Source organism: Vidua chalybeata, chromosome 1 (genome assembly GCF_026979565.1).
Source record: "Vidua chalybeata isolate OUT-0048 chromosome 1, bVidCha1 merged haplotype, whole genome shotgun sequence".
NCBI classification, from domain to species: Eukaryota; Metazoa; Chordata; class Aves; order Passeriformes; family Viduidae; genus Vidua; species Vidua chalybeata.
In genome coordinates this window covers 19,607,484-19,621,749 of record NC_071530.1, presented here as the reverse complement: position 1 = coordinate 19,621,749, position 14,266 = coordinate 19,607,484, and the positions used below count along the sequence as shown (strand labels likewise).

General features: G+C 35.0%; 1 protein-coding gene across 1 annotated transcript in view; it reads left to right on the top strand.

The window, feature by feature from the left end:
• MALRD1 (MAM and LDL receptor class A domain containing 1) overlaps window positions 1-14,266 on the top strand; it is a 232,774-nt gene that overhangs the window by 69,007 nt on the left and 149,501 nt on the right. The window contains exons 18-20 of the mRNA XM_053963779.1: window positions 5,251-5,338; window positions 8,610-8,786; window positions 11,089-11,266. Of these exons, the coding sequence (XP_053819754.1) occupies window positions 5,251-5,338; window positions 8,610-8,786; window positions 11,089-11,266 (443 nt within the window). The remainder of the gene's footprint in view (window positions 1-5,250; window positions 5,339-8,609; window positions 8,787-11,088; window positions 11,267-14,266) is intronic.

Genomic DNA, 14,266 nt, shown 5'->3' with positions numbered 1-14,266 from the left:
GACATGATTTCATGTCAACCCACATGTTCTGGTGTTATCTCTATGTTATTGTTTTTTTACTTTGGGAGGTTAAGGCTGTATGTATGGATATAGGAGCAGCAATTCCATATAACTAAGTCAGGAGAAGTCCTTTGGGTCAGGAAAGGTCTACATCTTTAGGCAGAAGGTCTAATAGTGATTCATTTGCTCGCTAGCATTTGCTGCTGAACAGATAATTCACTGTTTATTACCACAAGTGTATTCACAAGTACTGAAAATAAAGTAGTGAGTGCCTCCTCTTAGGATGCTCCTTATCTTAGCGTGGAAGAATTGCCTTTGCAGTAAGCACTGAATAGATCAGAAAAAGTCTGTCCATTCAGCCCAATGCAGACTTCCCTAGACAGAGATGTGAAGATGTCTTTCTGCAGCCCTTTATATCTCTGTATGCTCTACTGTACAAAAGGGAGGGACAGAAGTACTCAGGTCATAACAAGTCATCCTGGTCAATGTAGGACACTTCTTTCAGGACCATAAGTCCCAGTAACTCAGCCAGAATCCTGGGGTTTTTTGTTTGTTTTACTTATTTACAAATAAAATGTGAGGAAAACTGTGTTTGGGAGAAAAGAAAGCAGACTTTGTATGTTCTTATAGATTAAGTCAAAGCTGACCATGAACTTCAGGTGGTTTGAATATAGTTTCATAATTATAATTGCTATACAGATGTTTCTCAAATGGGCAGTCTAAACAAGTTGTTTTATAAACCTAGAATCTCAGAAATATTTAGGCACTGACAATATACTACTTTCAAAATAATTCTTCCAGTGCTAATATTCAAGTGACAACAGGACCTTTTCTCTTAAATGAAGTTTTGTGACCTTAATACAGGAAAGGAAAGACTCCCAGAATATGTAGTTATTAATCCCACCAATATCACTGAATAGTCTAAAACAGGATAGAAATATGATTCATCCCTGCACTTTAGAGAAATGCTGTGAAAAACATCATAAATCAGCATGAGGGTTCACAAGCTTATAGCAAAGTGTGATAAAGTGCTTTACTGAACTAGAACTAGTGTTTTTCAGTATCTTGTAAAACCAAGCACTGTAAAACATCAAATATTTGACACAAGATTTTTCATGTTTGATGTGTGCAACCTTAAGAATGCTGGTAACAATTCATTTGGACATCTGTGTGAAAGGACTTTATTTCAACTTTTGAAGTCTTGAGACATTAATTTCTAAAGTTAATTTTCAATGGTCATAAAAGAAAGGGGCTGGTGAGCTTTGAAGAAGGGCAGTGTGATCTTGAGCTTTTTAGTGGGTATGATTTAAATGATGTGGTGACCCAGTGTTGATAATCTTTCCAGAAGCTGATGGCAGGTCTCCACTTGTGATTGCTTTTGGGGTTAGAAGGGTTCCATGCAGCACATAACAGCTCTGGTTGCCTAAATCATTCCCCCCAAGAGAGGGAAAGCTGGAACAGACAGTGACAACCCATGCATCCATTTTTTTTTCTTCCTAAGACAAACCATTTTGCGGAAGGTACAGAAGAACAGGTCAGTGCCTTGTAAACAGAATTCAACTAGTGGACACCTAAATGAGAAATTGGGGGAATAATCTCAAGTCCACAGTGCCTACTCCTTTGATGGCAGCTGAGGAAGCAGAGAAATAGAGCCAAGGAGGAATAAATCACCATGTTTGCACTCATCAAAGCAGTCAATATATTATTTGACGTGAATAAATAACTACTCAAAAATTCAAAATAAAATCTAAATTTCTCTTCTTTTTTTAATAATTTTTTTTCTGAAATAATTGTGTTTTTTTTAAAAATAGTTTCCCTTTTAATGTACTTCTTGAGAAATTATTATTCATATTCTTATTATATTAACATATTAAATTATTAATATGTTCATGCATTATTGAAAAAAATAATTCTACAGTGAAGACTTATGACATGACTTGTGCCATGATCATTGGATGAAAGTATCTTAACAAAAAAGAAGCTTTGAAGCTTCGTTCTGTGGCTTGTCCTTTGTCTGTAATTACAAAAGTTCCATCACCTCATAAGGAATTTATTGCTTTTTTGATGAAAAGTTATTATACATTATTATGCAATTTTCTTTATTCATCCCTAGCATTAAAACATAGGGGTAGCTTACTTTAGAGATATGCAGTGAAATGTGTAGGACTTTACTTTCAGTAAGTTACAACACAAGTTTTCATGAAAAAGTGTTTTGTCATTTATTTGTGTGTAGTTCTTTCCTGTTGAAACCAAATCACATTATTTCTTGCCAGAAATCATCAGAGAAACCTAATCTAAATTACCATGATCTAACTAGAAATAAAAATCACTAAATAACCCTGTTAACACCTCCTGTGACAAACCTGAGTTACTGTTTGTCTAAATTACAAGTTGATTACATTTCCTAGACATTTGGAAACCATCGGAATTTTGAATACGCCACAGTTTTTGAAATACATTCCATTCTATCTTGAACTATGCTTGTATAGAAATTAAGATTTTACTTTGGTAACCGTCAGTGGGAATTGGCTAGTGATAGAAATGAGCATTACTTTAAAAATAGAGCATTTGTACAGGACAATATTATCCATTGTAATTCCTCTATTAACACTTATCATAACATCACTTCACTCTTCAAAAGCCTATTTTGTTCAAAATCTTAAGGGATCATTCTTTTTATGTATACAGAGTGTCATTCTAATACAGTTTGCTTTCATGGAATTTGGGGTTTTTTTCCTCTTTTCTTTATGTCAGATACTTTTGATACCTTTATAGATTTCATTGAGTCTGGATCTTAGACTTCGGAAAACATGAAATTGGGAATTATTTATTCTCATTCAAATAATAAATGTGATGTGAAATCAGTTTCACAGCAGATGAATTTCCTAGAGGTTGCTTTATAATATCTTATGAAGTTCACAGAATTATGTCTGGGAAATTAATTTAAGTGGTCAAAGTTTAACCACAGCTACAGAGAGACTATGCTCTGTATTGTGCATAAATTGGTCATATTTTCAGTTTTAAGTGTATACCTACGCTACTGTTAGATTTTCTGTGTTGTTAATGAGTTCATGCTACATTTCAATGTATCAGGCTCCCCAGGTGCATAGATAAATATTTAAAATATAATGTGGGTGGGTAGATTTTAAACAACACAATCATAATGATAATCAGTATAAGGGTATTCTGAATTCAATTTCTCCTAGAGAACTGTGTCCTGTCATTTCTAAATTTAGATATTTTTAATCCCTTTAAAAACATATTCCTGCTTAACGTACAAGAGTGCAGCTTTCTTAAAGGAAATACTGGTGGAAGATGTTATATAAGGATGTCCTCAGCCCATGTGTCTGTCAGGACTGGGGACAGGGACACAGGTGGATTTGGAGACTGAAGCTCCTTGCACATTCAGCAGTGACATCCACAAGTGCACAATTCAATCCCATGGAAAATTAGTGTATTTGGGTTTATCTTAGTAATTGGTGTGTAATTAAATAAACTCACTGCCTCTTTTTCTAAATTTGAGCTAATTAATAAGTAATTAATTGTAGGTAGATAATCATTCATACTTTGAAAACAAATTGAAAATTATATTTAAACTGCTGTCTGTTTGCCAGTCAACATTCAAGTGGAAGGAGATTTGTCATTTTGGAATAATAAATTTCCTTGTGTTGCTTTCCAAATAGTAGATGTTTTTGTTTGTCCTGTTTCCCATTTCTAACCATTTTATTGCTATTTGTACCAGTACTGTAGCATTGTCCCCATTTTAATCTAAAATACCCAAAAGTCTCTGGTAATGTAAAGAATATTTGTGTGTATCCTGAGGGAAAAATAAGGATCCCATACTGCTGTGAGAGCAATAAAAAGCAATGCTGTCATTTATTGTTGTCGTTCACATGAAATATATTTTATGCTAAAATGGCCCACCCATCTGGAGCATATCCACAGTAGGGGACATTTACCTGTCTTATTTTAGCATACTCATTTATTTTGTTTAATGGACATAATATATAAATGAAGTGTAATCATTTTTATTTACTCTGGTGATGTCAGCATCAGTAATAAATCTACAGTTCACATGCAACTTCAAAATAGCAGAAACAAATTTGTCAGTGTTAACACATTTAGACTGATATTATTCTTTTACAGGGTTAAGGCCATTCCTTGCATCTTCTAAGTTTTTCCCTCCCGTTACAGGATAATAAATTTCAAGTGTAATGTTTAAAAGGTCTATGTACATATCACATGAAAAATGGTTCTTGTTGAATATAATCTTTCTTTATAAATGAATTACAACAAAAATAGTAGAACTAACAGTACTCTGAAGCAGAACTGTCATAATTTTGCCCACTATTTATAATTCACTAATGTGTAGGAATTTTTTACTGAAGTGAGGAAAAATCTGAAAAAAATACATTAGAAATGTTTTACAGCATTTCTGAAACTGAACGTGTGTGTAGCATGTAAAATAACGATTTTAAACAATGGCAAAGAAATAAGAGTGTTTGAACTCTGTTGGATCAGCAAAAACATCTTTTTTCAAAGTGCGTGGTTTGAGAAGGCTTTATTATTTTTATAAATAAGGGTTTATTATTTAGTTAAACTTGATTTCTTATCAAATCTTTCACTAATCACCTGCTGGATATTTATCACTCAGCAACAGACAGAAGAGAGGAGGTTTATTTAGTCTTCCAGAGAGTATTTCACAAACGCCAACTTCTCCTATTCCCTGGCAGTAGAAAATAATTTAGCAAATATAGCATTGATAAGTCTAATGAAACAGTAGAATATTTTTCTTTAAAAGGTTCCATCGCTCATTTCTTACCTGCCTAATTGTTTTCATCATACTGAAATTTGTATGAGTCTATAATTTTTTTTTACATGAATGGTATTATATTTAAGCATGATTAATATTATTGCAATAAGTACCAAAGGAGGGAGTCATAATGTTCCACTTATGATAATGTCTTGCCATCATTTTATATCACAGTGATTTTTCAGTGAATTTACACCATTGTGAAGCCAACCATTCTGTTATGGTTCACTATGATTAATGTGACGACCAATGAAAGCTGATAATAGTCACTTTAGTAAATTGTCATTAAATAGACTATATCCCCCAGAATAAATTTAATCTCATTTTAAGTGAGAAACATGGCAAATGACTCCTCTATCAATTAATAAGAAATATTTAATGAGAAGTGGAAGTCTACTATACACTGAAAAATGCTTTTGTAATTCTTGATTTCCTAGATTTTGGTGAAAGGTATCGTAGGAGATGGTTTCACCGGAGACATTGGACTTGATGATGTGTCTTTTCTGGGCTGTACTCTTTACAATGGTAAGAGTTGAAATGCACATCTCCAACCTGTGAACTAATTCGTTGCTGTCAATTGTAAATATGCTACTAGAAAAGTAAAAACGAGGTTAAAATGTCAGTCAGGAAATCCAGACTTTTTTCCCTGCTTCTCAGACTCATATCCAGGCATCAGGACAAAATAGGCTCTGCTGTGCATGTAAGGTCCAAAAGAGATCCTTAGTGAGAAGTGTGCAGCTTCTGTACTCTTTTAGGTCTTGACTCCTAGAAGGTAAAAGAAATTTAACTGTGTGTAAATTAACTGAACTTTCATTCTGCCAATTCAGTTTGATACAGCTTTCCCCTCCCCCTCTTAGTGTACTTAGTGCCAATTGCTCTCACATGACAGCACACAATTAGTACAAGTGATAGAGCAACCTGTTGTCAAAAGTCATTGTTACTAAGCATAGAGCAGTATCTAGAGAATTGTAAAATAATATATCCCAAAATACATGTACTTCAAGATGGCAGACTCAAGATGTGGAGTTCACCACAGAATAGATTTTAAGGGGGCTACTGTCAGCTGCAGCAGGCATTGCAGGGTTATATATGACAGTTGCTCTAAAGTCATGACAGGGCTGTAGAGCAGCAAACAATTTAAAAGTATCTGAATATTAGTATACTAGCACTTACTCTAAAACACACTAGTGTAGATGCATTTTGTTCTGCTCCTCCAGAAATTTCTTACAGATATAATTAGTTCTACGAGGAATATCAAATGTATATGGTATTTCTTTTGCAGATAATTATCTAATGTTTTAACATATTTATACAGGGTAAAGCAGGTATTATTTTGGACATGAAGGCTTTTTGTAAATATTCTGGGCCCCTCAGTTTAGGAAGGATATTGAGATGCTTGAGCACGTCCAGAGGAAGGCAACAAGGCTGGTGAGGGGCTTGGAACACGAGCCCTATGAGGAACATTTGAAGGAGCTGGGGTTGTTTAGCCTGGAGAAGAGGAGGCTTAGAGGTGACCTTATTGCTCTCTACAACTTCCTGAAGGCAGGCTGTAGACAGGCAGGAGTCGGTCTCTTTCACCAGGCAGTAACTGACAGAACAAGAGGACAAAGTCTCAAGCTATGTCAGGGAAGGTACAGGTTGGATATTAGGAAGAAATTTTTCACCGAAAGAATAGTAAAGTACTGGAATTGTCTTCCCAGGGAGTTGGTAGAATCACCATCTCTGGATGTGTTTAAAAAAAGACTGGACATGGCACTTGGTGCTATAGTCTAGTTGAGGTGTTAAGGCATAGGTTGGACTTGATCATCTTAGAGGTCTCTTCCAACCTCATGATTCTGTGATTCAGTTAATGGATTGTGCCTTATATTCAGGGAATAAAATCTTAAAATAACTAATCAGAAAATCCATAAATAATTTCAAATTACTTAGGAAGAAAACTTTAAAGCTAAACTGGAAATTGGAAAACATAGAGGGTCAGAGTTTCAAAGTTTCAGATTAAGGAAAAAAACCACCTCATTGTGTGGGGAAAGATAAATTGAAAATACTCAAGTATAATGGTGGACAGGAATCAAGTTTTGTGTTCTGTATATTTTTGAAATTGAGACCAATTTTTGAGACAGTCTAGAGTCTTGTTTTTATCTCATCTCATCCATGCCATAAAAATATTCCAATAACAAACAAAAACAAACAAACAAAAAACCAAACAAACACAAAAAAAAAAAGAAAAAAAGAAAAAAAAGAACCAAAACCACACCAAAAAGAAAAAAAAAAAACAAAAAACAGTCAAAGGGACTGTGGGAATAGCCTGCAAAATAGACAACAGCTATGGCACATTCCACCATATTTAACACCAAGTGGATCAGGTTGAAAAAGCAGGATTCCTCTGTCCCTGCACACTAGAATCAAGCAGTGCCCAATTGCTCTAAGTCCACTTTAAGTGACCAGATACTGACAGGGAGAGATGGGTTTGACAGCTTGGTGGTAAAGTCTCTCATAAGTAACATTAAAGATGTTGAATCTTTTGAATTTTGAGTGTACTGCTTCAACCTATCATTTGAATGCCCTGACCAAAGGCTATTCAATGATGCTTGCTCTGGACAAAATGGTATTCAATAAAAGTACAGAAAACAAATTGTTTCAAAATAAAGGAAGTATCAGATCCTCCTTTCTTTTCAGGTATTATGAAGGCTATGGTTATTCAAAATTTCTTCTTCCATTTCAATGTATCAGGAGCAGAGCCTTAAATGTGGCATTTGTATTTAAAAAATTCTAACCAATAAGGTCCTTGCTGTTATTCTGAATTGTAGATAAATTTATCAATTCATACAAATCTTACTTCAAGACATTCCTTCCTTTCTAAGTCTTTGTTTGAGTTTTAGGACATTTTGAGAGTATCATTCATTTGACTGGAAAATAATTTATTTAATGTCATAGATTTTTTTCTTTCTACCCTACAAAATAGAAATGGGTAATTCATTATCAATATTAGTGCTCCAGCTTTCAGGGATAAAAAAAAATAAATCCTTGCTGTCCCTGACACATTTAATATGAGAAGTCTTCACATGTACTTTTTAATTAACTCAGGTCTATTGCTCAGGTGCATTGTGCACTACAGCTAATAATTTCATAAATTATTAAATTTTAAAAAGGATTTTTATAATGGAAATTCCTTTTATGGACAATAATAGCAAAGGTTTTCAAGAAAAGAGAGTAAGCTTGAAGAAAGGTGCATAGTAAAGAATAGGACGAAAAAAGACAATTGATTTGAAAGAAGTGGTAATGAGTTTGAATGAAATATAAAGGAGGTGGTGGAACAAGGTGGTGACCTCAGAATAATTTCTCTAATGAGAAAATAATTTTTTCAGTGATAAATTTACAAGGTAAGAAGGTTACACAGTAATTTCCACAGTCGCTTATAGTAATCAACATGTTGAAAAACCCATTATCATCTGAACAATCTGTTAGCCTTGGTGCACTGGGAAAATCAGCTTCTGTGGTTGCTGTGTGAGTGTCAGCATTAGTTTTTTGAAATTACTCACTGGGTTAATCCAAATTTGAAAGACCAGCAAGGGGTGTAAATCCTGCAAGTGTCAAAGATTGTATGGATGGTGTGACAAAACCACTGAGGAAAGCTCCAATTCAGCTCCTGCTGAACAGCATTTCAGTCACTTAGCGGTCCAGGCATGATTCCAGTAAAGCCGTACCCTGGAAAAAGTGGGACAGTGGCGAAGGAAGAAATCATTATGAAGCTGCCTTAGTCCAGGTACTCAACATCCTTTCGACCCCTTTTTTAAAGGACACTTGCCCACTGTTTCTACAACTACTTCAGGAACTTCAGTTCCTGCCACGGTCCCCATGAACAACTGCACAGAGAAGGAGTTTGTCTGTCGAGCCTCTGGCCACTGTGTCCAGATGATCCAGAAGTGTGATTTTAGACCTGACTGCTCTGATAAGTCTGATGAATCAGCTTGTGGTGAGTGGATCAAATCATGTTCTTTGCTACCTTACTGGTTTGTGGGTCTTAAGCTCTATCTTATGTTCGTAATTTGGTATTAGCATCTAGATAGTATTTTAATGTGATTTTCCCCAGGAACATAGTAACATTTTACTCTAATATGTGTGATGTAATGAAATTTCTGCCTTCTGATTCAGACTCAACATTTCAATTCAAGTTACTACTGAAATGTGGTATGGGAAGGAATCCTCAGTTCCCTAATGATTGATAACTATACATGACAATTTTAAGTGAGCATATTTTCTTAAAATGTTCACTAGTCCAGACTGGAAGAGAGAAAAACTTTAGAGTTTCATCTTTGGGGTAGACATCTGGGAGAACTGTATCCACTTCTTAACTACTTCAATGAATATGGGTTTTGGTTGGTTGTTGGGATTTTTTTAATTACAAAATTGGTTCAGCATCAGCAATAATTGTGAAATTCAGCCTACTCCACACAGAAGTGAGTTCCAGCCTGTAAAGCTCTGATAGTCTTATGGAACCCTGTAAAGGGGACAATGGACAAGGTCCACATATGATGTGCCATAAAGATCTAAGACAATTTTTGATTGCTTCTGAATTGCAACAGTTCATACTGTAGCATTTTATAAGCTATTAATGACTTCCTTTTACCTCAAAGAACAGTTCTTGAAAGTACCAAACCCAGTTAATGAGGGGGATAGACATCTAGAGACAGTGACCTCATCAGCCTATCCAAGCAAAACTATTGTCACTGAAAATGAAAACTCTTAATTCATTACACATTGTGAAGGGAATTCAATCACCTCTCAGGGCTGAGGGCTCAGTGAGGAAAAGTATCATTCCTTCCCTATGTCTATTTCCTATGTGGGAATAACTGGAAGAAATGAATCTGATGTTTAAGTACCATGGTTAGTTTCCTATAGTGTGAAAAAATAGCCATTGAAATCTTGCCCTGAAACATAAATGCAGAGCCCTCTGAATATTTCTTCTCTCAGCACATTATCTCACAAAACATCTTTTTCTTCTAAGCAAGATAAATACTGTGGAGAATACACCTTTACATATTTGCTCCATCTGAGGTCTCCCATCACTAAGATGGGAATTTATCACTTAAATGACAATGCTGGACTAGGACTTAAAAATGTCCAGACTGAAACAGAAATACGGTCACAGGAAGGTGTTATCTTTCTCAGAGGCACTTTAAATATAATGTTTATAGAGCATGTTCAAAAGGGGAATAAGCATTTAACACAACTCATCATTCTCAGGAAACATCACAAATCTTTATATGGGCAACCCGTGAGATCAAACTGGCTGAAGTTTGCTTCCATAGTGAGGATATACAACCTATAAATCAAAACTCACTCTCTCTTTAGTCTACAATTTTTAGCCTTCAAGTAAGGAAGCATCAGACACATTCTATCAACAAAACATGATTTCTTAATGCAGCATTTTTTATGGGTTTATGGGTTAAAATAAATTCTTGTTCCCCTTGCACAAGTCACTTAAACAAGTTTCCCCTTAAACAAGTCACTGCAGTCACTTAAACTTAAGTGTAATAATCTGTTCCAAAGTTCTGGAGAGTGACTAGACTCAACTTGGACCATGTGATGGAGAATATATATTCACAGCAGAAATGAAAAATAAAATTGGCTTCTTTACCCTAAGTAGGGTCAGTGGTGAGCTCATTTTGATGCTCAGGAAGCAAAAGTTCTTTGGAAGGCAGCTGCATGTTTTTTTTAGTAAGACAACGATACAGTATTTGATACCAATACCAAATAGATGTATTTTTATGTAACTTTCAAGTTTTGTGAGGACTGCTTTAAATCTGGTTTGGGTTTTGTTTTGGTTTTTTTTTTTCTTTTAGAGTTATGGTCATGGACTATGTAGATAATCTACAATGATTTGCTAATGTCATCAGTCTATGGGACTGGAGACAGAACTATACAACAGCTCACATTCTCAGCTGATGAATTTTACATGAATTTCCATGTATATTACATGACAGATTATTAGAATTACCTGAAACAATACCCGGTCAGAACTCACATGAAGGTAGATATAGAGTTGCAAATGAATTGGTATATTCCCAAAATTGGAATCAGTTTAATACAGGAGAAAATATAAAATTCATGTTTTATCTGTAAGGAAAACACTTTGCATGTTAGTAATGTGTTCAGTAATCAAGGATACTATAAATTGAATCCTTTTTATTTCCATATTGCTTTTTGGGTTGTAACATGAGTTAATGATTTTCAATTTTTATATAAACATGAGTAATAACTGTTAATCTCTAAAGTTATGGAAGTCTGTGACTTTGAAGATAAAGACCTGTGTGGATGGCATCAACCAGCCTTGGAACAGATGTCAGGAAATTACTCCATACTTTTCACAAAGAAATTCAAGTGGCAACTTGGAAGAGGAGCAAATCTCTACCCTGAGGAAGAACAACACTGCCCATTAATCGATCATACTATGTGAGTACATTTTTTCAGGTGCTTGAGTCTCTTCTAGAATGTGTGATCTTAACCACATGTAGATTGTCAAGGGGAAAAACTGCTGCATTTACAATACTGAAACAGTTTAGTGATTTATTAATGACATGTAATTAACTGACAATAGATGAAGTAGGTATGCGGATCGATACTACAGATTAATCAAAATTTAAAAATCATTAATAAGCAGGTAAAAACTTCTAAACACCTTTCTATAAGTAACTCCCAAAAGTTTCAGTACCTCTCTATCCAGAGAAACATGTGCACTCCTCCCACAGGATATGTGGAGTACAGGCATGTTCCCCCTTACATGAAAGCAAGTTTGGAAGACAAGGCTGCTCCAATGTTACCCTCCTTCCAGCACCCCAAACTGCCAGCCCAGCATCTGGCTGCAGGCTGTTGGCAGCACCCAGGGGGACTGGTGCTCTGTCTGGTCTCTGCAGTGGCTGTGGTACCAGCAAGATGATCTCTGGCATGTAAAAACCAGCTGTTGGCCACTGCTTGTTGCACTGCATTATCAATTCTTCCTATTACAATTTTTCATCCTACTTCTACACTTCTTTTGAAGCTGACTTGTCTTTTGAAAGCTGGCTTTGTAATTAATTGGGCACTGCTTAATTTAGTTCATTGTGGTCATCCTCTTGATTAGTTTGACGTGAATACCTTCTCAGTCTTTATTCACACAGAAAATTTATGGTCACTTTTCTACCTTACTAGATATTGTTAGTTGTTAGCTGTTGCTTCCAATTTTGTTATTGTGCTATTGCTCTTATCCCAGCAGTTTTGCCCAAGGGTGGGCAGTACAAGTGAACACAAAATGTCCTGTGAATTCTGCACTCATTTAACTAATGCAGTTCAAAACTACTGTAGTTAGAGCTAAACTCCAGTTTAGCAGGTATTTTTTTACCACTTCTCTTTATTTTACCATTTCTCTGGCTAATGATATAAATTTATATTAAAATGTAAAATATTTCTATTCTCTCAGTGAAGATTTGTAAATTAATGTTGCATTCTGGGTAGATTGCTTAAGATAGTTACTAGCTCCTCTGAGGATACTCCTTGGATTTATCTCAAGGAGCAAAAATAAGCTTTTCTGCATGAACATTTGGTTTTAAATGTTTGGGTTTTTTTGATTTTTTTTTAATTAAGTAAGACATGTGTTTTTAAAAAATGTATTAATCCAGTGTATTCCAGTTAAAAGTAACAGTAAGAGTTATTGAAAAAAGAAATCCCTACAGGTAACAAGCAAATGTATTGAGTACAATCAGTTTTAAATGTTATACAACTTCATTAATAAGTAAATTTTTGTACAGCGTAATTACTCTGAACAGAAAAATACTTGCCTGATTTTAGTGACATATATGTTTAGTTTCTGTGACAATAACCCATAGAGTGCAGAGATGGTCTTTAAATTAAGACCACTTCAACAACATCTTTGCTATATTGCTACTAGCTTAAAATGACATTATTTTGCATTTACTCAGCCTGACTTTCTATCGCTATTAAAGAGTGAGCTCAATATGTTAGTTTCACTGTGTACTTCATTAAAATTACCTTGTTTTTACAAAGATCCCAAAACAGCAATATCAAACTCAAAAAAATCATTCAACAACACCAGAATTACCAGGCTGTCAAGCTGTTTCTAGGTCTCTACATTATATATGAAAAGGAAGTGTATCCCATAACAAAAAAGAGCAACTGTTTACAATAAATTAGCTGCCAAATATTTCATTGACTGCTCTTTAATTGTTGTATATTAGCCAATACCAGCCCTGTATGTGTACTTAGTAAATCCTCCCACGACCTTTCCAGTATAGGTTTACCTTGGCACAGTGATACATGGAATTGTATTACTGGTTTTCAACATATTTTCAAGGTTTAATGCAACTAACAGTATATTGAAAAGGGCTGATGAAAAGAGAAAGTAAATGATCCATAGAGAGTACAGTTTTCAGGCAACTCTAATGTATTACTCTTGTGATGTTTCACATGAGATGCAGTTTGCTTCTATGGTTTCCCCCTTCCCTTTGTTTATTGGCTTATAGGGAAGTACAGAAAATAGAAGTTTCCGAATTACCACAGGAGATGCAGAGCAGCAGTTTTATTGAATTAAAACCCTGCAACATTTTACTTTATTTTCTCATCCATTTTCCCCTAGTTTTCACTAGTTTGATGAGGCATGCTGTGTTACTGTAATCCTGTATGTTTGCAAATTAAAATAAAATATGCAGGACTGTGTATAGAAATGTTTGGATTCATTCTGATGCAAGAGTAGTTGGCAGTGCAGCTTACAATGAGTTCTTTCAACAAAAATACCTGTGAATACTTGTCAAACCATCTGCTTCCCCAGAATAAGGACTTGGGCTAGCCACATGTAGGCTGGTGGATTGTGAGGTGAAGGTGTGAGTCTTTGAAGCTGTAATTACATTAATTAAGTGAAAGTAATTATTTTGGAAATAGAGGGAGCAGCTTGTATGAGTATATAGAAACCAAAGGCTGGAGGAATAGAAGCCATTATGGGAGTCTGCCATTGGAGCCTGGCTTGAGCTATACAGTCCCTGGCTGGAGCTGGAAAAAGTCTGTCATGTGTTGTGCAAAGGGCTGGGTGACATTGGCACTGTGCACTGAAAAGACCACTATTCATATTCAAATGTAGAGTTCCTGTGATGTGTTTCTATATTTAGGAAATTGAATTCTCCATTGCAGTTAAGTTTCTAAAAGCTGCAACAATAAAACTATCAGTTTGTGTAGGCTTAAACAAGTGTATTAAATTGACACCAGCAAATGGATGTTTGCTAGTTTGTTTCCTTTTTAACAATCTGGTTAGTGATGTAGCAAATTCTCTGACATTATTAATGATATTTGGTTACAACTGTTAATTGAAAACTTTGTAGTCCTTAATTGATATAACTCATGCATCAAATCTAATAAATCAAAAAAAAAATGGATGCAAAGATAAAATGAAGCTGACATGATAATTAT